Consider the following 22,154-nt stretch of genomic DNA (forward strand, 5'->3'; position numbering starts at 1 on the left):
ACTTTTCGCTCGATAAAGGACAGGAAAGCGATACGGGTTTGATATTTTAACGTGACAAACTTAAGCAAGCCTCACAAACGCTACCAACCCTGAACTTCCCGCAACAGTTTCGAAACCTTGGCGTCAAATTCGAGGGCGCATAACTCAGTGATCCAGGCCAGTGTGGCTCACGTGGTCCACTACTCGTAAGGTAGAAAACTGATTAATCTCTGAGACTATTGCATCTGCAGCGCTCGGACACATTTTAACTTATTGTAACAAAATAGCAAAGTAAGGGGAAAGGCACTAACTGGTAGTAAACGCAATGCATTATTTACCATAAAGACGAATAATGTCCCACCAAACAACATTAAACAGTGTACAATTATTTCATGCTAGAAATAAGGCAATAACTGACGTATGTGCATTGTGTTCTGCATACTGCCGCTCAGTCCTCACTGTCATCCTATTCTTGTCATGTCAGTTTTTAAGTGCCACACTAGCGCCTCATATTGGCGGTGTGTCTCTCGCAGAGTTATTTACGTTAGCCTTGTCTTCTCTTTCTACTAACTTGTGTGCGCTTAAATTAAAAGCCTGAAACCAGGGACCCTTTCCACTGGCAATTCGCTGTCATCTGCGTCAATATAATGGTCTATTGATTCAATTATTTTTGCCTATTTGATGGCCTAATTAACTGCCAATAATTGACAGAATATCGCTTACGTTATATAAGGGGCAATTATAGTGAAAATACATGTGCCACCTTATAAGTACAGCATTCCGGTGCAACCGGCTCTGCTTACCTTAGTAGCTGTCAGATGTCGGACAATGCTGAGAATTAGCCGGAGCACGGCTCCGGTTTCGAATATTTCCGCTTCTCCCAGCCGCCCTGTATCGACAATGGTCACCAGAGGATAAACGCTAACGCCCTCACGACTGACACTGGTCGTATTTCACTGCGCGGGCCGCTCCCTTTATAACCGATAGCAACACAAAAGGCACGCAGTCCAGCGCGGTTACTGAACATTGCGAAAGGATTCGAGTCTTCGGCCAACACCACCAGGTAGCAGGGGCGGCGACTCAACGCTAATCCAAGGTTCAGATAAGATAGCACGAAGCTAAACAAAGGGCAGGAGAGTCAAGTGCAATGTGTGGTTAGCCGTGCAGTGTTATCGGCTAAGTTAGAAACAAAAACGGTGGGTAAGATATGCGCTCCACTCACGGCAGCCCTTCCCCCCCCCTCCCCCCTCCCCGTTTTTCTTGAGTGTCGGGTCGTCGCATTGTCGCATTGTCGCAAAGTATCACACGGGGAGGAAAAGGGTGAGCTCATCGATGGCTGCACCACAGCGTCGTCCATTGGCCTCAACTTGAGCAACAGAAACATTGTTTTATTAAAAATGTCTTGCCGATTTACGCTAGGGAAGAGCATACTTAAAATACCAGGAATATTTAAGAAACTGAGATGCCAACTTTCCGAGAATTACGAGTACCATGGTAAGCTATGTATTACAAGAAATGTGAGCTGATTCGATAGAAATAATGCGCGAGGCATAGCTGCGGTTCATTCAACCCAAGCTGATTCTAAATATCTTTCGCGGTATCAATCGTTTCCCATGGAAATAACTGTCGGAACAGCCTGGCGAACTGCTTCAGATTTCACATTGTGGCTTAACGCAAAAAAAAAAGAAAAAAAAAAACATCTGCTGTTACTGCAGGAACTACATTTGGAGAAGGCGAAAGAATTACTGCTGCCGCAACATTTTCTAATTTTTACTTTTTACCTTTTATTGTATTTTATTTCGCCCTACCTCCGACACCAACTTCCAGTGCTCCCTTTATTAATGCACGTTGCTTGGTCGTATGTGTGTGACGTCATCAAATATACGGTATGCCATCATGGATTTATGACGCCGCACACCACCACGAATTAACCTCGTTGATAGGGTAATTCGTTAACGCAGTTTCAAAATTACCTAATTATACTTATTAATTTATCAATCCACGTCATTAGTTAATATAATGAATTATTTTCAAATAATGACACAACTTGCGCTAATTAACGACACAGCTGGTCATGACTTACGACTAATGACCGCGACTTTGCAATGTAATAATTAATTACTGCTTTAATATACTTCACTGCAATACTCTTCGGATCATGGCTGGTGACATCATCAACTGATGATGAAACATCGGGCGACACATTTTGAGGACACTTCCGGTGCTGACGTACCCTAGTAAGGCTTTGCCTTTAAGAAGTGAATTGGTCCAATCAGGTTTAGTACGGATCCACTTTTATTCCAGTGAGCTCGAAACGTTTCGTGCTGGTGGTGCAACTTGGATCACCAGTTTACCTTGGAGGAATCTTTCAAAATACCGTGCGTCTTGAGACCGCCAGAACTGCTGCGGAATCACTGTGCCATCGTGCCATTCGGTTAGGAATTGCAGTTACATAGTACCTACGCGAGGGAATCAAATAGGGCTCACGCTAGCCTAACTAATGCGCGTAGATGTAAAACAGGTCCACGCGTAGCACTATAACTCACAAAAAAAAAAAAAAAATTGGAGGAACGATTAAGCTTTATTAGCAAGGGTATGATGTGCCACCATTAATGGCCCCCAACCTCCTGCTCCAACTTCGCATTCTCGTTTGCGTATATACAGTTTTGTACACCTTCAATCACTGATCATTTAAATCGCTCTAATATTATTTCACGCATGCTCATTAGCATGCCGTCGTAAGATATTATATTACGCGAATTCTCACTCTATGTAGAGAAAAGCCCCGCTTAAACAAAGCAGTACAAATGCGCCTGCGCCTCCTGGGAGCAGCATGTCTGACTTCGTATCTGTTGGTCCCGGACAGTTCGACTCCCATTTCACTGTCCCATCTGAGTGGGGAAACAAGGGTTGGCAGCGTTAAAAGTCGGTCATATCACGTGGTCCAGTGACATCATACAACCAGCCAACCAATCAGTGCTCGCCATGTCACCTGCTAGCTACCACTTTCTAGATGCATGTCCGTGAGTTTTCGCTCAAAACGTCGAGGCCAACAACACGATGCCGGATTTTCAAGAAAGGAGAACCAAGGAGAAACTACAGTCGGATAGAGATCAAGAAGAAATCGGCATCCATCTATCAAAGCATCCCCCTCCAACCAATAGCTGCCGAGTTATGCCATGATGTCACGGCCGACCGCCTTGCACCTGCAAGTAGATCTTGGAACGCGGTTTCTTCGAGTGAGTCCGTGCTGGTAAATAGTTCCTAAAGGCTTCGTGAGTTCCAGCAAAATGCATACCTGTACTCAATTCGATCGATAGTCGTTTTCTCATCAGAGTACAACAGGTAAAATGACGAATTTTTATGTTGAATTTTAGCACTGTCGAGTTTTCACGAAACCGCTTCTGTCCTGCGCTTCAGTGCATTAGCGGTGTCACCTCGTAGGGCTCATTGGCATCAGCCATGGAGCCCTATGCGGTGACACCGCTGACGACACCGACGGACGGAGGCGGCCATTTGGTAAAAGTCAATGAGACTGTGAACGCAGAAGAACACGTTTTTCGTCTTTTTTTTTCTTCAGTGTGTGCCGCGACGTCACGCATTTAGAGCTGTGCCACTGGCAGGAGGGGGGTCCTTTGAGAGCTGTTTGCCGCTTTTTTCTTGACCTGTATACTACTATATATGCTACCGCCACATAGTGGGTACCTAAACAGGGATGAAGCGGCTCGGTGAAGTCAACTGCAAGCGAACATTTTTTCATTCACCTTCCTCAAGCTCATGTTCACCTTATCCCGTACCCTTCCTGCTGCTCTTCCTGCTTCGCTAAACTAACCTCATTCCATTCCACTCGGAAGGACTCATACACCCCCGATCAACTTTTCATCCCCTGCCCAACGCTTTCATCTTAGGAAGCTGCTCAGACAGGCACCGACCCACAAGAACAACGACCGTGGACCAATCGAGTCTGCAGGATTACGGCAGCAAATAGGGCTCCGCTCTAAAGGGCTCCAGTCTAGGAATAGAGGTTTCTGCTCCCGCTCCTTATCTTATATAATATCACAAAATCAACATGGGAACGAACCGTGTGGTGTGCGGGAAGTGTTTGGTGCAAAGCGCTGAACTCATGGGTGAGAGATGCACACCGGCATCCGGTGGTCGAGCTTTGCAGACTGCGCCTCCAACAATAGATGTTTGAGAAAAGAGCACAACAGCTAGAGCTAACGGATAAACGAACAAACAAACATCATGGAATTCGTTACGTATTGTACAAAAAAGCGAAGGAAGGCTCAGTTGACTTTCATGTTTGAAATTCGACTGAAACCGAGCTGTTGATGCCTTTACATTGCGTTTTGTGCCATGTTATCACGCTCTGTTTGCGGACCCTTACATGTCTATCTGAGGGCAACCAGGTGTCTCTTCTGGGCATATGCATGTGGATAGGTGTTTCTCCACAGGCGTCTAAAGGCGACGGCACAGACGTAGTCAAGACACATCTAAACAGAAAACTGTGACTTTTGGTCTCATTGATGAGACATTTCTCTCCTGTCCCTCACTTTTTGCGATGTCACTGCCTTCTAACAAATCGAAACACTGCAGATCTGGTGACGTCTCTTCCCGCCAGCCAATCATCAAATTTCACTACGGATGCCACCAGCTGCCTCCGGACGCCATATATTTTCTTCATTTGGGCTTCTAATGACATCGCATTAAAAAGCTTTTCTGCCCTTTTTTCTGGGGAAGATAAATGCAATTGATAGCAGAATAAGTAACCATGCTTTTTTTAGCTCGAGTGTTCCTTGCTGAACCAGCCAAAGGACGAGACACAGGAAAGAAGAGGACAGGACAAGGCTGGACTAGCAATTGAATGTTTATTGAACAGAAGAAAACAACGAAGCCTCCTTCCGAAAAGCACGCGCACAACCCAATCGGTGGAATGGCAGGAAATTGTGCGCGTGCTTTTCGGAAGGAGGCTTCGTTGTTTTCTTCTGTTCAATAAACATTCAGTTGCTAGTCCAACCTTGTCCTGTCCTCTTCTTTCCTGTGTCTCGTCCTTTGGCTGGTTAAGTACGAACCCTTACCAACTTGCCCAGTCGTCAACCTTGCTCCTTGCTGCTTTAGGTGGTCGGACGCAACTTCCACAGAGCAAGAATTTTCGCGTGCCCAGGTCTCTGGAGTTGACTGTTCGCCCATTCAGAAATAGTAAATCGCTGATTACATGCGACAGTTCGATTACATCTGACTGTGATTCTATTGTCATGATCTTGTGATAAGGGGTCGCCCAGCTTTCACAGAGGCCTATGCAAGTGCTCGTTGGTGGTTCAACTGTCAGCCGATGACAGACGTAAGTCGCGGCTGACAGTTATTGTCTAGCCATTCCTTAGATTGACGTGTTTTTGTTGTGGCATTTGTGCGACACTTTTGGGCGCACAATCTTGGAACCACCGGCAAGATAGTAAATCCACTTTTGGGTTGTATGATGCGAGGCGAGTATTTCTTTAGGAAATTGGTAAAATTCACCGGAGGCTAATTTTATTTTCTATCCTTAATTTATCCTTTTTTTTATGCTACTAACCTCCCCCTTCCCCTTCGTGGCGTTATCGTTTCAGCCAATCATCAATAGCAAAAAGAATAAGAAAAGGAATAAAATTGAATTGAACAGGATTATTCATATTACATCGGCCCCGGCCTATCTGCGGCCGGCGTAGAGTCGAGGGCGTTTTGGACTTTGCACATGTTTGACTGTACTGCTGAGTAAAACATCGGCTTTCTAGAGGCGGCATTAATTTTTGAAGCGGCATTTCGTTCTGCAAGAACTAGAGGCAGCAATCCCAGATAACGAACGGGCGTCACAGTGAGCAAGACAAGTGCTGCGACGCCCATCTCTATTACATTGTCCCTGAACGAAGTTGCCTTCGACCGATTAGCAAGCTCTAACTAATCGGGAATGTTTGAGACCTGCGTGCAGGCCTCTAGGCTTTCCTTGATTGCTTGTTTGTCGGCAACAGCTGACAGCTCTGCAGGGGTTTCCTCTATTGTATTACTGAGAAAAACGTTCAGGCAGCTATTGAGAGGGGCACTCAAGCAGCGGTAGAGCGGGTCTTACAGGGGATCTTGGGGCCCCGTCTAATTAGGCTTGCAAGCCTTTGAAATCAGAATTAATCGAGAACTACAGGAGCTTGCCGAATGTACACGGGCGAAGGTTCAAAAATTAACTGGCCGGGTGGGTAATCGGCAGCTTGTAGCTGATGGTTTGCCCGACACCGGAGGAGACGCACCAAGCGCTACTTCCTTTAGTGTTCAACATGGCCCGCCCTCCTAAGCTGGTGATTTTACAGTGGAACTGCAGGGGGTTTAGAAGGAAGAGGGATTCGCTACAGCAATGCTTAGATTCATTAGATAAATTACCAGATATTATTGCACTGCAGGATGTGAATGCGGAAGCCAAACTCAGACCATACAGCACGCATCAAAACAACTCATCCACTTGCCTTTTGGTGCATAAGGATTGCACGGCTGTGACAATCGAGCTGGAGTTAGTAATTGAGGTGGAGCATACATTTATTCAGCTATTACCGAACGTACGTACTAGCAGAAGTGCGTATGTGTTGAACGTATGTAGTCGACGACCGAAAAACAAAGAGGGGGGGGGGGGGGGGCGTCTTTCGATGACATTTTCGAAAATGCAGCGCAATTGGCAAAAAGTGCACCTCTCATCATAGTGGGGGATTTTAATGCATATAGCTTCTTGTGGGGTTATAGTAAGGAGGATATTAAGGGCAGGAAACTCGCTGCAGCCATTTCGGACATAGCAGTGACGATTCTTACTGATCCGCAGCGTCCCACGAGGATTGGCAAGTGTCTCGAGAGATACATGTCCAGATCTCTATTTGATTAAAGGAGCTAGAAACTATGATTGGCACAACACACACGAAACCTTGGGGAGTGACCACTGCATTCTGAAGATCTGCCTCGACTACAATAAGCATCGCAAACCGAGAGGGTACGCCCGGCCCACGGACTGGTCGTTGTTCCGAAAGGCGGAAGACTCTACGAGCGCGCCCATTGAAAAGTACGAGGAGTAGGCAGAGTCATTGCTGGGAGTCAGGGATCGCTTTACACGTACGCTTTAGGCCTCAGAAGTTCCGGCCATGGACAACCACCTACTACATCTATGGGAGGCCAGAAGAAGTCTCACACGGCGGTGGAAAAAGCAAAAACATAACCGCAAGCTGAAGATCAAGATCGCGCAATTAACATTACAAGCAGAGGAGTATGCACGGATCCTGGCCAAAAACAACTGGTTGGCTAAATGCGACTCGCTGCAAGGACACCTTAGCACCAAGGCGGCTTGGAGTCTTCTTAGATGTTTCATAGAGTCGCGTAGGAATCAGCAACGTAACCTCAAGAGAGCCCTACATGGCTTCGCAGGCACTGACCAGCAGCTGGTTGTAGCCCTCACCAGCAAGTACCTATGTACAGGGAAAGACAACGAGCCAATAAGAGATTATGAGGGCATGGAGAATCCGGGCCTGGAGTGTCGCGTACCTTACTCGCAGAACAACAACGACAACGAGAACAATGGTTGACAATTATGGGCAGAAAAAAATTGGCAGCTAGGGCAGCCAGTAACTGCGCCAACCTAAAGCCGACTAGCGAGGACGTGGCTTTTGACTTGATATCGGCGATCATTACGTAACATTGTTGTCCATGTTTTTGTTAGGGACGAGATTAGTAAAATGATATGATCAGCACAATGATGTGTTATAGCGATTGCGAAAAAGCAGACCTGAAGTGCACATATAGTTGCATTGAAAAGTGATTCCCAGCTTCGAACTGATAAGAGGTCACTCATGTCTTGCACAGTGATCAAATATGCGGCAATGTAACTAGAACCAACAGGAAACGCTCGTGATGGCGCGGCTATACCCTCAATATCCGTGGAGAGTAAATCCGAAAATTCTTTTGCAAATCGTCCTATCGCTCATTTCCCTTTAGTGCTTACCACCTTCTCCGAGTTAAGCACTGTCATCGCCATCGTGTCCAAGCTTCCGCAACAGAGTCCACGGGTTCTTTATTTTCGAAGTTTTAAAAAGTTCGAGGTCATATGTGTTGTCAAGCTCAAACCGTCCGCTAATTGACCAACGCACAGCAGGAGATCAAAAAGCGTTCCTACATGCGGAAAAGTAATTCACTTAAGCCCCCCGGTTGGCTGAAGTCGGCTGTACAGTCTCTTCAACTGCGTATGGCTTCATGATAAGGCAGAGCACAGCCAAAATCACAAGCGCTAGCACTGCGCCGTCCCCCCTCCGAGCTGTAGAGATATGAGACACATTTCTTCAGCGCGACCTTGCAGACAACCCGATGTGATAACGGTTGAGCTCACACTTTACCGGAAGTCAGGCGGAAAATAGCATAACTGCGGACCGTAATGCGTTGTCTGCGTTCTTCCCTCTCTTGAGCTGAGTCATAGCAATACGTGGGTAGCTATAGCAGAAACAATTGCAATAACAGATTCGTCCGAATTGTATAACGCTGGGACACCTTTGCATATTTCATACACTACCTAATATTTTGATATTTACTTAACATAGACAAGTCAAGCTGGGCCTTGGACGTCGCTTTTAATTCTGAGAAAAATGTAGAATACTGTAAAATAGAAGTACTGTTATGACTACGGTCTTGGCGCTACCCTAAACTACGGAAAAGTTGCACAATCTTACTTTAATAATTAACCTGCGCTCACATAGAGTTTATAAGCTGGCATACAGAATCAAGTGGCGTGTATTTGGGAACAAATATTAGAAAGCTACAAGCGCTCTACGGAAGGATCAACATATGTATTTACTGTTATGGTGCAATTTTACCATGTGGGGAAAATGCGTACACAAATAACATTCCGTTCAAGAAAAATGGCTCGTCCAAAATTTCTGGGCATGAGCATAATATAAGCAAGAAGTTGAGCATTTTGGTCACTTGAGTGTAGTCCCTCTTTGTCGGCATTATTTTTAAAGGGAATCTATACGGAAGCAAAATCAATAAAAATATCCTACAATACTTTCGAAAAATAGTGCAGAAATTAACAAGGAGCTACTAGAGAGTAACAAGTTAATTTTCGAATGCTGGCAGCTGCTTCGCCTTACGGTCTTAGTTTGTCCCCCTTAGCAAAAAGGTAGATTTCGAAAACTATCAACAAAAAGCGCCTCCAAAAAGTGTATTATTTCCAATTTTTTTAGCTCTATAGCGCAAATATGCCAAATGTATTTGAAGTCCTGACTGCGTACTTCAACGCTTCGGCGTCGGCATTGTTTTTAAATGTACGTTTGAACCTCATTGCCCTGTGACGCAGGTAATCAATCACGCCGCTACTCGCCATAATTATCATATTTCTGATCGCGATACGATAGTGCAGCAACATTGCATCATCCTGACGTAAGGCTTCCCTCGCTTATCCGTCTCTTTCAGGGGATGCATTTCAAAAGTATCTCTTTTGCTTTCCACGTGAGGTTAACGGCATGCGTCTTATTTTCCGTGCTGCTGAGTTTAAGATCACGCATTGTTTTTAGACAGTACTGTTTATAGTCTCCTTAACCTTCGGCCACAAAAATGATAGCGGTGTGGGACTTTACCTATAGGGTATACACCAGATGCGATGTGAGATTTTCTCCGGAGAATAGGCGGAGTGGTGTGAGACGTTTCCCGAAGTATAAGTCGGAGCGATGTGAGTCTTTTCCCGAAGTATAGGCAGAGCGATGTGAGACTTTTCCCGAAGTATAGGTGGAGCGGTGTGAGATTGTCTCCGGAGTATCGGAGCAGTGGTGTGGTACCGTAATTAGCTTTTTAGTACTTCGTGAGTGAAAGCTTTGGCATTTGAATATTGCTCAATGTGGACGCTATATATATATATATATTTAGCAGCGAACTTCGTGCGCCAGAGAATGTGATATGTGCTAGACGGAGCCCAAGTATGACTCGCAGTTTATAGCAACGAAATACGCCGAGGTGCGCGCTGAAAAAAAAACTGCATCTCTTCGACTAAGAGCCCCATGCATCAATTTTGACCTCCACCAGGGCCCAAGTGCTTTTCGAGAGAAGCTAAGACCGCGTCTCTCTTATTGCGAATAAAACCGAGAGCGACTGGGAGCGCAGTACCGTCATTGATTTCACTTTAATCGTGCAAGAAAAAAAAAGAAAGAAAACATGTTTAAGTTTTAGGGGGTTTGTAGCCGCAGCCGTTAAGGACACTTTTCTCTTCGGCGTCAGCGTAGCACACCAGATGTCACACATCACGGTGCTTTTTAAGAATGAAGTGATGGCGCGTACAATGACAGCACGCCACGCTGGTGTGCATGAATGCCAATAACTGATAGGTTCAAATACACGATTTCACGAGGTGCTAACCATCGTAAATAGACCTGTTCGTTCTTTAGAAGGTAAGGGATTTTTGACGTAATACTAAGTGGCTTAGAAAATCAAGCTGTTGTCTGAAAAAAAAAAAAAAAATAAGGATGTTTAACATGCCTAAACCTATTACAACGTGCTAAAACCCTAGGTTGGTGTAGTTTACGTTTGTAAACGGTAGATGTAATTGACACTGCCCTTGTCTTGTCATCTTAATTTACCAGAGCCACGAGGTGAACCGTGCCCGATTTCACCGGAACATAAAGCCACGCTTTGTACCTATGTTCACACTGTGCAGTACGAACGTGCACACCTGTAGGGCATAGAAAACAATATCCAATTCGGTATTTAAGGGTCCTCGAAGGCTGTACTCTGATTTTACCCTCTCATTTTAATAGTAAAGCCCGACCTAGCAGCGCCTGACAGTTTGCGACGCGCGGTATGGTGAGCCGTATAGACCTCGTCAAATACTTTTCGCACTAAAATATTTTAGGGCTGTTACACACATGATCGTTCGGGCAAGCTAACCGCTCTCTGAAGCACAAAGAGGCTGGATGTGTAGCACACGGGTATAGTTTGTGGAAAACCTGTTTCCTCCCCCTTCGCCACGACCGGTCACCACCACTCCGGCGAGCGTCGTGGTAGCGCCGGCTGGGAGAGGAGGTAAATGCCTCCCCTTGGGGGTAGTTTTCCCAAAGATAGTTGCAATATCTGCAAGGTTACGTCGTCGTAGGTCATATATAGACAGCTACAACTCTTGACGCACTGATATATGCTGCCTCCAATTCTCCATTCTGCAGATGAAGAGTGCTAAAACGATACACCTTACAACTCGCTCTACTGACACTGCTATCTGCATGAAGTAGGCAGCAAAGCGGTAGTCTGCTTCTTGCGCCAAGGTTGAGCGAGATAAGGCACGGACGAAAGTCGACAAGACATTCACTAACAGAGCGACTTTTCAGAGTTAAAACCAATAAACACTATACGAGACCTGTGCTCGACCAAAATAAACTTTTAAACACACGTGGACACAAAAGATAGGATGCACATGAAGTACATATATTTTGTCACGGACTGCATCATGCCAATAAGCTCCGCTTTTAAGGGCTTACATAGGAAAGAAGTGGATAGGACGAGCGCTGAACGGCGACGACACACTGTGTGTAAATAATGCAGAGTTAGTTTCACATTTAGTTAGGAGGCAAGCACAAATAAACAGAGAACACATATTTGCACAACCTTGTACATTTCCATTTCACATTTAGTTAGGAGGCAAGCACATAAACAGAGAATGTGCATTTTCATTCGACCGAAAGTGCTTTAAAAGCCTAAAGTAATTCGAACAATCACCGCTAACTAGTTCAATTAGTATTCTCATGAGTACATACCTTCCGTTTCGAGATCCTGCTTTGGTAAGTTTGCACTATCATAAGGCGATAGGCCTTCGCGAAAGCATGATGGCACTTGCAGTTCAGAGATGCGAAGGCTCGATGATAGTCCGTCTCGTCTCCGGTGAAGAACATCACTCACCTCTTACTCTGGCTTTCTGAGAACTGCCTTCGCCACCGAGACCCAGAGGGAATTATCTGCAACTGTCAGAACAAACGAAACAGTGTGCACTGGGTGGCAAAATTCGCACGTTTTATTCTGTTGACTTCTGATGTTTCTCCACGTGTGAAACCTTATCTAATCGCTTGTGCACATTACACGGAGAAAGATAGGGCTCGTCAGAACCAAGGGTTTTACCCAAAGTACGTACTTACCATATATGCTCATGGAGCAATGCTGGAGCGTTGCGTTGTACAGTAAAAACAACATAATATGCCCGTAGCACGAACAAAGCACCAGCTGCAGCCCCTGCATTGAATGTAAGCGAACTTAGCAAAGAAGCAGTGAAAAACCCAGACGCAAGAAATTAAGTGTAAGCCTGTGAGCCACACACAAATAAAGCCTAAGAGATCCGATCGCTTTCGAATACAAAACTCATCTGCGAATAAAATTTAGTTCGAATATAAGGTCTAGAGAACCAAACGAGAACTTGCAGATATTACTGAACCCTCATTGCAAAGTAAAGCTAGCACGTTTCCTCACTGGAAGATATATTTTACAGACGGTCAGCAGAAAAGAGTGTTTGCCGCACAACGCACATTTGGCTTGAAGAGAGCCCCAAGGTCGCTGTAAAACACTACCAGGAATTCTTTTTTGTTGCCTTGTCGGATTTTGCTGAACCCTTCACGGTACAGTGTTTTCACTTTTATGGTCACTTGTGCGAAATTTCGCAGCGCTTTGATGCTTTTCACGTTGAGAATAAATTTTAAAATTTCCCACTCCGTGACATCAGTCGAGGATATTTATGCAGATAACCTTGGGGGCAGAACGACACTGAATGCACATCTGTCTATATTGTCTCTGCCCCAGAGTAAAATTTTGAGCTTGCTTTGTGTAATTTTAGGCAAGTAGCGACATCATATCTCATTTAGAGCCTCATTTCAGTGAATGAGCACGCACATGGTTGCTTTAATGGCTGTATTCCTGACGTCATTGGGTGGAATATCAGGACGTCATATTGTGACGTCATAAATTGGCCACAACCAACTTTTGATGTCGATTTGCGTGCTTTCCCTCCTTTAAAATGGTTAACTTTCTGTGGTATTTAATAAGGTTTGTACCGGAGAGAGGGGCTACAAGCAATGAGATGTGATTCTGAATAATAATCCTTCAGAAAGGTCTTAGAGATGCCCTTGCATTAAAAAAAAAAAAGAAACAGTTGGTTCAGGATCCTCTATTGTCGCTTTGAGCAATGCACCAACTGCTACCTCAACAAGAGTTGTTGTCGGGCTAGTTGGCTTGGTTCATGCAAAGCCATCAAGGCCATGCGCAAAAAAGGACAACACAGAAAACAGAGGCAAAACAAAGGAAAGACCAACTACTAAGCACCGTAAGATTTTCCTAAATAACACTCGTTTATTAAGAATGCAATTCATCAAGATCAGTAAAAGCAAGCGTGTAAACGCTGGTTACCAGTTTCGCCATCTGAAGTTTTCATCATAGCCTCAAGTCAATTAAAATTATCATGCTTTGGTCTGAGAACCCTCTCTCATGCAGTTATATGCTCATATGCAGTGTGTGCAATCTTTATGACAGTGTTATATCTTCCACTAGCAGTATTGCTCACCTGTGCGTTACAATGATGCGCTAGTCGTGTCAAAAAGAGCAAGCTAGTCAGAAAAATCGGCAGCAGAACACACCTCCATTTATTGGCCTTCACGTCACAGCAAGAGATAAGGAGTTAATGTTGTTGCACGCATCACCTGCCAGTTTTCACATCCTGCTCATGGCAGTTCAAGACGATAGTGCAGATAAATACGAAGCGCTCACTTATAACCGCCAGTTCCTTGAACTTCAAACCTAGATGTGATAAAAATATTGGACGGCAAGAAATGTATAGAGTACAAGTCACTCATACTTCTGTGTGTGCGTGCGCGTGTGTGTGTGTGCGTGTGTGTGTGCGTGCGTGCGTGCGTGCGTGTGTGTGTGTGTGCGTGCGCGTGTGTGTGTGTGTGTGTGTGTGTGTGTGTGTGTGTGTGTGTGTGTGTGTGTGTGTGTGTGTGTGTGTGTGTGTGTGTGTGTGTGTGTGTGTGTGTGTGTGTGTGTGTGTGTGTGTGTGTGTGTGTGTGTGTGTGTGTGTGTGTGTGTGTGTGTGTGTGTGTGTGTGTGTGTGTGTGTGTGTGTGTTCCACATATTTGCATCTGCTATTATTTTTGGCTGTGGCCTCAAGTTGATGACGTTTTTATAAGACACATCAGTTCAAACTTACGGGAATAAACGACCACAAAATAACCACTAAGATCAATTCCCACCTCTAACTTCTCTAAATCTATGGCCTTGAAACGAGTTCAATCTCATAGAAAGCAAACGAAGGGGACCGGCGATTTTTTCGCTGCAGCCTATGCTTCGCTACAGCCTCAGGTAACCTTGGCCACAACTGCCGTAAGCGAGCAGGCTTGAGTGCCACTCCAGAGACCGAGGGCACTCTATCCCGCGCCATCTCCGCCCAACTCAGCTAAATAAAGGTGCACTATATAAACATGGTAATTCGTGCCAATGAGAAACACGTATTTCTACCGCCTGCGTTATCTTCGACTGTATATAACGAGGAATGACAGGTAGAGAGAGAGGGGTCGACAAAGGGAGCTAAAAATAGTTCATGCGTAATAAACTGTTTTGAATAGTGCCGCCTTTTAACAGGCGAAAATGGTCGCGCGATTTTGTTTTTTAGTGATGTTCCTAGCCTTGGCCTTACGGCACCATCGGAACGTCTACTGTCACGCACACCAAGGCACTAACAAATATTTTAGAGAGATAGTTTATTGCTATATGAAAACTGTTTTTTTTTTAGTTTTTGTTCCTTACTTCCTTTTCTTTCGCGTACTGAAAGTTATCAATTTTTGGTTATCTATTTTGGTCAGTTGCTATTGTACTCATTTTTTTCTATTTTGCCGATACAATTATGTTCTCCACCTTGTCTGTATTTCATATATATTATATAATGATGTGTAAAAACCCCTCCCCTCTATAACGCTTCCAGTAAGCCCTGAGGGCACAAATAAATATATAAATAAATAAAGTGTCCTAAATAAATCATGTGATCCCTCCGCAAAAAAAAAAAAAAATTACGAGGGACTTAAGCGACTAAAGTAGGGAAAGGTGAAAGCCTGAGTGCCGCATTCTGCTACGCAGCAGACACTAATTAGTAATGAATTACGTTATTTGATCACTCAATCAGTCATTAGTCAAATAATGAGTTACATAATTAGTCATCAATTAGTAATTAATGTAATTTAGTAATCGATCATTGATTGGCATATGGCCATATAAGGCACATATTCTCGGATCTGTGGTGGTGCTCTGTGATTGGTCGAGACCTCTATGACGTCATCCCGCCTCGGCCAATCAGAGCCGCCGCAAAAGCGGGACACATTTTTTCCACGACAGCATGAGCCATTATAGGCTTTCGCCTTAAAAGTGAAATGTACTGCACCTAAGCAGCGCAGTGCGATCGTGACAGGCCATGTACAGCTACGAGCCTGGAGAACAAAAAAAAAAAAAAAACTACGATGGCTATAACAACCTGGGAAGCTCAGCATAGAGCTCCGGGCCGTGTATTCATATTGCTATCCCCAAGGATGCGGAATCGAATCCCGGCCTCGGCGGCCGCTTTTCGATGGAGGCGAAAGGCGCCTATATATATATATGCAGAATTTCTACCATGGGCTTTAGGGCATTTTATTTGATGTTTGTAATGAAGGTGAATAAAGGGCAATCATATTCTTAGAAGAAGATAGGTTTTCAAATACCTCATTCTCTACAGTGCGAACAACTGGCAGGAGAGGTTGTAATGATCCATGGATTCAACGTCAGCCCATAATGTTGTTTGCAAAAGGAGTGGCTATGTGCAAAGACGGTTACCAGTCAAGCTGATGTAAGGATCTAAATGTTGAGAACGAGCGGCTGAGCCCGCAAATTAGAAACGGAATATAGAACGGGAAAAAAAAGATGAAAGGAAGTAGTGCATAAACAATGGAAATGGGAGTATGCAAATACTGATGGTTATCATTGCGTAATGCGAGCTTCAGGCACATGCAGACCACCTTCCCTAACTTCCCCCATTTGTTTCCGCAATGAAGTTGTACTTTACTTGATGGAGACCCGTTTCTGGTGTTAAATATGTCTTCTTTGCTAAAGGGTGCTACCGTTAAGCTGGAACCAGTCGGACAACGTTTAAGTGAGGTCGCTGCACGTTGCCTTGGTACGTTGAAAGGACGCAATGCGTGGAGTCGCTGCCCGACCACACAGCTTGGCGCGGTATTATCTAGATGCAGCAGGAGCAGAAAAAGCGTACATCTACACGGATAACGTACACCTGTAGCTTTAAAATTTAGTGGACTCCCCCGAGCAATCCTAGATGTAAAATACCGATCACTGATACATTTCTCTATCAAGCATTGCAGCCCTTTCGCGTCCAAAAGAGCGGCCTCCACCTACCGGTTGATGTACCAGCCGTATGTACCAGTACTGGTTTAGAATGCTCACGTGGTTTTTTAAAACCCGAATATCTATGCTCATTATTCACATGGCCGCTGGATTAGGCTCCAAAAATTCGTGCTTTTTGCTTTCATTCAGTATGCTTGTAGGTAATGCACGTCTGGAATATACGTAATTTTATCATTGCTTCCCCTTAGCTATTCACACGGTGGTACGTAACGACACGCGTAGTTTCTTTGGCGCGGCAACATTTTTACTACGTTTATCCAAGCAGATCACTGAGAGCTGGTCAAAATTATTGAAACCTAGTTCTGAATATGGCACCCCTTTAATCATGTAAACCGAATACTCAGATCATTTAGTGGCAATGCGACATACTCTGGACGCGTCGCGATTTGGGGAAGTGGGTGTGTCAGAGGTGATAAACAGTGAGACACGAAACAAAGACTCAGTTGACCAGAGCTGTTATATTCCCAGCGTTATGGGCAAAGCAACCGGGGGCGCTGCGGGAGCTTGAGCCGCAGCCGCGGCCGCCGCCTTGCTGGCCTCCTTCCGGGTTACACTAAGGAAGATGTGCTCCAAAGACGTGTCCGTGATGAAGAAGTCCCGCAGCTTGAACTTCTTCTTGATCTTCGCCATGCGCGTGAACATCTCGCTCCACAGCATGCGAACCCGCGACATCCGGAACTCCAGCTGACCCTGCAAAAAGGATAGCATCGTCTTTTCAGAACAAAACGCAAATGGGCGACCGCATCCTCTACTTCCACCAAAAGATCGTGTTGAAAATTATCAGTCTCAGATTACACTGTTGCTTCCAATACAAGGTTGGAAGATATATTCTATCTTAAGAGCAATTAGGGGTGAACGTTTAATTGGCAGTTTACACATCAGTACTTTTTTTTTTAATTTCTTCAAATTAGATATTCGCGATGGGACTGGCGTTCATGTCTTGCTGAAATATTAAGCTGTATGAACAGGGATGCCAGATTGCAGGCCAAGGTACCCACCCCTACCTCTTTCCATACTGTTATAAGATACTTGCAGCACTTATCTACAAAGTTGCATTTGATTGCAATTGAAACTAAGAGCAGGCAACCCGCAAGACATTGCAAGTGGAGAAAAATAAAAAGGGGGTTGAACGTGGCCGCTTCCAGTTACACTGAAAAGAGGATGAGTCAGTTGGTGCATGCTTTGACGTAACTGAGTGCCACAGGTGGTGCCTTCAAGAAGCATACTTAAGCACCTTGTGGCCTATGAAGCTGTCAGGGTTTCAAGAGGCTACTGTCAGATTGTCCGTGCCGTATTTCAAATAATACACGGCCAGCAATCGCAAACTATGACGTAAGAAGTTTTGACTTGTCATGCTGGAGTTTGCGCGTTCATCGCAGTCCTCATTAAATATTCCCCGTTGCTCGTACCGCTCGCACGTCTTTATTCTAATTGAGGACAAAGATTGACGACAGAACGCGAGAGTAAGAGGTCAAGTACCTCATAACTGTGCACAAGCTCGGCTTCTCTGAAGTTCTTGGCAACGTCTGCAGCCACTTCTTTGTGGTATGTTAGGTCCTCTTTGCGGTCAGGGTATGTTTTGACGGTGATAGTGTAGCCTTTGCCGAACTTCTTGAGGTGCGCCAATGAGCCAAGGCACTGGAGGCGGCCCGCACCCAGGATGGCTGTGCGGTTGCACAGGAACTCTATGTCGGCCATGCTGCGATATGGTCTTATGGTTAGACGGGATGGAGGCAGATATAAGACGTTATACTCTTAAGCTGCAGTTGCTGCAGTGAAGCACCGGCGGTAAGATTTACAATTTCTGCTACTTAAAAAACAACCATATTCGATTGGCAGAGCCTATAAAATCAAGGTAATATTCTTCAAAAGTAATATTGTTGAAAAAATATGTAACATGCAAAGCCATGCCCAAATTTGTTTTAGCTTTTTTTTTTAATTTTCACAATTTTCTCCATGACAGGCCTGTTAAAAAGCCTTCAATTAATTTGCGCGTTTGGAAATAGAACTATGAATGTTAAGGGACAGTTCTTTTTGGCAGGTAGGCTTTACTTTTATTGGTTAAATTCGACGCTTCTTGTTCGTTTAGTGCATATACAATGCGGCGTGTACTATTTTCATTGTTCCATTTGCGGTTCGGTCATTATGGAAGAAAGTTCTGTGAGCTGGTGTCTTACTTTCTGAAAAATCATGCAAGTGCTAGTAATCCATATTCTAAGAAAAAAAGGAGAGTTAAAGGTCCCCAGAAAGGGGTCACCAAGAAGGGTAAACAACGCCATAACACTGATAGTTATTGAACCACCCATCATTCTCCCGCAAAAATTTTCGATCTAGCTTCTGCAACACCAGAGATATCGGTGATTAAAAATGACCCTTCCAATTTTCCCCCTCAACTCGTACGCCGAAGGGAGCCATAAAAAAAACAAAGAATACAAGCAAGTTCAAAGCTCCGCCCAGACATACGTCACTTCGACGAACTTCCGGTTGCTGCGCGCTCACTCGCTGGCGTACACGCGCCAACCCGTCTTCGCTCGCACACGCCTGAGGAGTTCGCCAGTTCGTGCAGCGACGGTTAGTGTAACCGCGAACCCGTAGTTATCCTATGTTACACGGCGGACCAAACCATGGTTGCACCACTAACCGCGGTTACCGCAAACCGAGCTTGACGACCTCGGTTTGCGTCGTTAACCTAGGTTATGACGGCGTCTGTTGACGGGAGCTACTCGTCGGCGCCCGAGTGCGCGAAACGTACGAGCGGGTCTGCTTCACAAAGTTATTCATTTGCCCACTGTATCACGTTTAAAGATCGATGTATAGATTATGGTGCCGCCCGACGTCTTCGATTACGGCCGACAGCGCAGCGACTGCGTATGAAGCCTTGTCGTGCCTACAGTATCGTTTGAACGGCTTGTTGCTGAGCAGAACGAAAAAAAATACGCGGCCTTAGCTATGAAAGTACACGAGTTTGCAACGCTTGCAGCACGGGATGCCGCGAGCAGGCTGAGGTACGTTACACAATTACCGCGGGGGTGGAACGTGCGAGCGCGGCGAACGCCGGCGCCGTGCGTGACCGTCCCTAGTCGTCGCTAGGCCTATTGTTTCGCTTCGAAGCCGCGGCGGTCGACGCTTTGGAACATGATCAACGCTGTCGTAAATCGTCTACTTATGAAACTGCCTTATAGTGATTCCTATCCTGCCATAGTATAATAATTATAGGATTAACTCTGCCGACGCATTAATCGCAGAGCTAGTACGAGCAGATCGGATCAGCCGAAATGCACCAGCGGCAGCTGGCTTGAGCAGAAACTAGCTTGTATCACGGCTATCGCTCTTACCAGCAATTTGCTGCTGGTCAGCGATCCTCACGTGGGCTTCATACTTGATATTCGGCTCAGTATTCCAGACGCCAACAAATTTTAGCACGCTTTATTTTGGACATCGGTGCTAACGATCCGCCGTGTGGTTCGCGAACGGTATGCGGGAGGAGGGGCCACAGCGGCGATGTTTACGGCGGTCAAGGAGGTGCTGCGATCGTGCGGTGCTTGACCGTGCTGTTGACGCCTCGTCAGACGACACTTCGATACTCCTGAAACCACGTTATATAAATAAGATATTTGTAAATGCAGCTTCGTTCTGCCGATCCCTGCGTCGCTTCGGTTGTTGCACTTAATGGGCAATGGCCACCTAACCGATAAGGGCGGCGAGCTGTAACAGCCCGCACAGAGTTCGAGCAGCGCACGAGCAGACGACTTTCACAGCTACCGGAAGTGTGTTCGTGACGTCATGGTTGCAGTGACCGCAGCGAATGGCAGCTTTTAGCAAGCCTTGCCAGTCAACCGACCCGTGACGTCACGGGATTAGGAAATAGTGCCATGCGACACCGCCAAGCGACATTTCCTCTGCCCGCGAATTTCAAAAAACGCTGTTTTTAAAAATTAATAATAAATCGCTGGCTTTGTTCCAAGGAGTTACACTTTGCGTTAATGCTCAAAAGGATGTGTTCTACACACTGAATACGTTTATCAGTGGTTTCTTGGGGGCCGTTTCCGTGGACCTTTAAGTCATCGAAATGCGATTCCAACACCACAACGTTACGTTTTTGCAATTTTAACGCATGGATTGCAATATTTAAATCCTTCCTTGACTGAAAATCGGCCCTCGCATATATGCAACTCTCAAGTACTGCTCCGCATGTTGTCGGTGGAAGTTACTCGGGGGCCCAACGTGAATAAACCCCTGCGACGCTGCAGAGCTTGACCTGCCAATTCCGGCCTGTTGAACGTAGGGTGAGATTTCGCACTTTGGTTTTTATGGAGCACGACATCTTATCTCTCTGGTTTAAAGACTCACTCGCCTCACCGACACTCTGACTTCACCCGAGACATCGCCAGAATGGTGCGATATATTAAGGGCGACTTCGAGTGTCAGGCAAGCAAGGATCATGATTCAAGCAGCCTTTCTAACGCAGTATATTTTGCGCTAAATGTGTGTGCAGTACGTTGCGTGCAGGTCTACTGCACTATTAATCCCAGCCAGAGCCGTTGGGAGCATTTGGCTATGATGTACTTCTCCAAAATGCGAAAGTTGTACTGCCGCCCACGTGCCCCCTCAGTTAAGGTGTCCTGCACGGCAGGCATACCAGACTACGCCTAATAGCACTCAGTCAGTGTGCATTCTCTGGGCCCACATTTTGCCCGCAGGCAGCGGCCTCACCTGTGCGAGCTGAGCAGGATGGAGAACTTGGTGGTCCTCTGCAGCGCGCTGACGTAGCTGACGATGCGCTTTCGCGCCGTGGTACCGATGCCAGCGTACGGTTCATCCAGCAGCAGCAGGCGAGGTATGCCCATCATGGCGACGCACAGCGACAGTTTGCGCCTGTTTCCAGCACTGCCGGAGGTATAGTACAAAACACGCCACTGCAAATACGAGAAAGCAAATGATGAGCTTCGTGTAAAGGGAGGCGCTGATCGGTGCGTTTACTACAAAGTGCTCTCAGATGCATAGCAATTTAAAAATAAATAAAAGCTGGACAACTTCAGTTCTCTGGGACTGTATTGTATCTACCATTAGAACTTCGGGATTGGTTGGTTGATTGAAAGTCCTTTATTGAATGGGAAGGCTCATGGCCATGGATGGGGGTAAAGGGGAGTAGAGAGAATCTTCATTGTTTGCACAGGCCGTCACTCAAATTATGTTGCTCTGACCAGGCCACTAAGGGAGCCATACTTGGCAAATATCATCTGCGTGTTAGCTTCAGTTTCTAGAAGGCGGCAGAGTTTGATCTCGGAGCGCCCAGTAGAAAAAGCAGGGCAATCCCACAGTAAATGAGATATGCCGCCGCAGGTTAGAGTCGTACAGTGGGGGCACGTAACCATTTTCTCTGTATATTGACGCCAGCGGGTCATAATACGTGGCGTGTAAGCCGCATGGGCGATGAGCTTATTCAAAAATACTTCTTGACTTCGGGTGAGGTGGGTTCTTCTCGTAAAAGGTGGGTCTGGTGTGGCCGCCTGCATGCGATGCTGACTGAGGCTACGAAGACTGGTCCGAGTATAGTGCATAAGGGCAAGAGATTGGGTGAGTTGCCCGCCCAAGGTCGAGTAAGGATGAAGCAAGTGGGTTGGGGAAGTAAATGTGGCATCTCACCTGGCAAGGCAGCCGCGGCGTGTGCCGCCGCATTACCCCCCGATTCGTCCGAGTGGCCTGAGGCCCATTGAATAACA

At 45.8% G+C, this 22,154-nt stretch overlaps 2 protein-coding genes across 2 annotated transcripts in view; both read right to left on the reverse strand.

Moving 5' to 3' along the window:
- The window catches only part of LOC146179233 (calcium-activated chloride channel regulator 3A-1-like), a 38,131-nt gene extending 37,216 nt beyond the window's left edge, over positions 1-915 (reverse strand). The window contains exon 1 of the mRNA XM_084578916.1: positions 783-915. The gene's annotated coding sequence lies outside the window, so the exon portion shown is untranslated. The remainder of the gene's footprint in view (positions 1-782) is intronic.
- Positions 916-16,887: 15,972 nt separating this feature from the next.
- LOC146179234 (uncharacterized) lies at positions 16,888-21,302 on the reverse strand. The gene is made up of 3 exons (XM_084580153.1): positions 21,145-21,302; positions 17,911-18,130; positions 16,888-17,121 (listed from the first exon to the last, which is right to left on the reverse strand). The coding sequence occupies exons 1-3, from the start codon at positions 21,279-21,281 to the stop codon at positions 16,888-16,890; spliced, it is 591 nt and encodes a 196-aa protein (XP_084436279.1). The 5' UTR covers positions 21,282-21,302.
- Positions 21,303-22,154: the final 852 nt, after the last annotated feature.

This window comes from Amblyomma maculatum, chromosome 9, assembly GCF_055883805.1.
Source record: "Amblyomma maculatum isolate TAMU_Amacu chromosome 9, ASM5588380v1, whole genome shotgun sequence".
In the NCBI taxonomy this organism is placed as follows: domain Eukaryota; kingdom Metazoa; phylum Arthropoda; class Arachnida; order Ixodida; family Ixodidae; genus Amblyomma; species Amblyomma maculatum.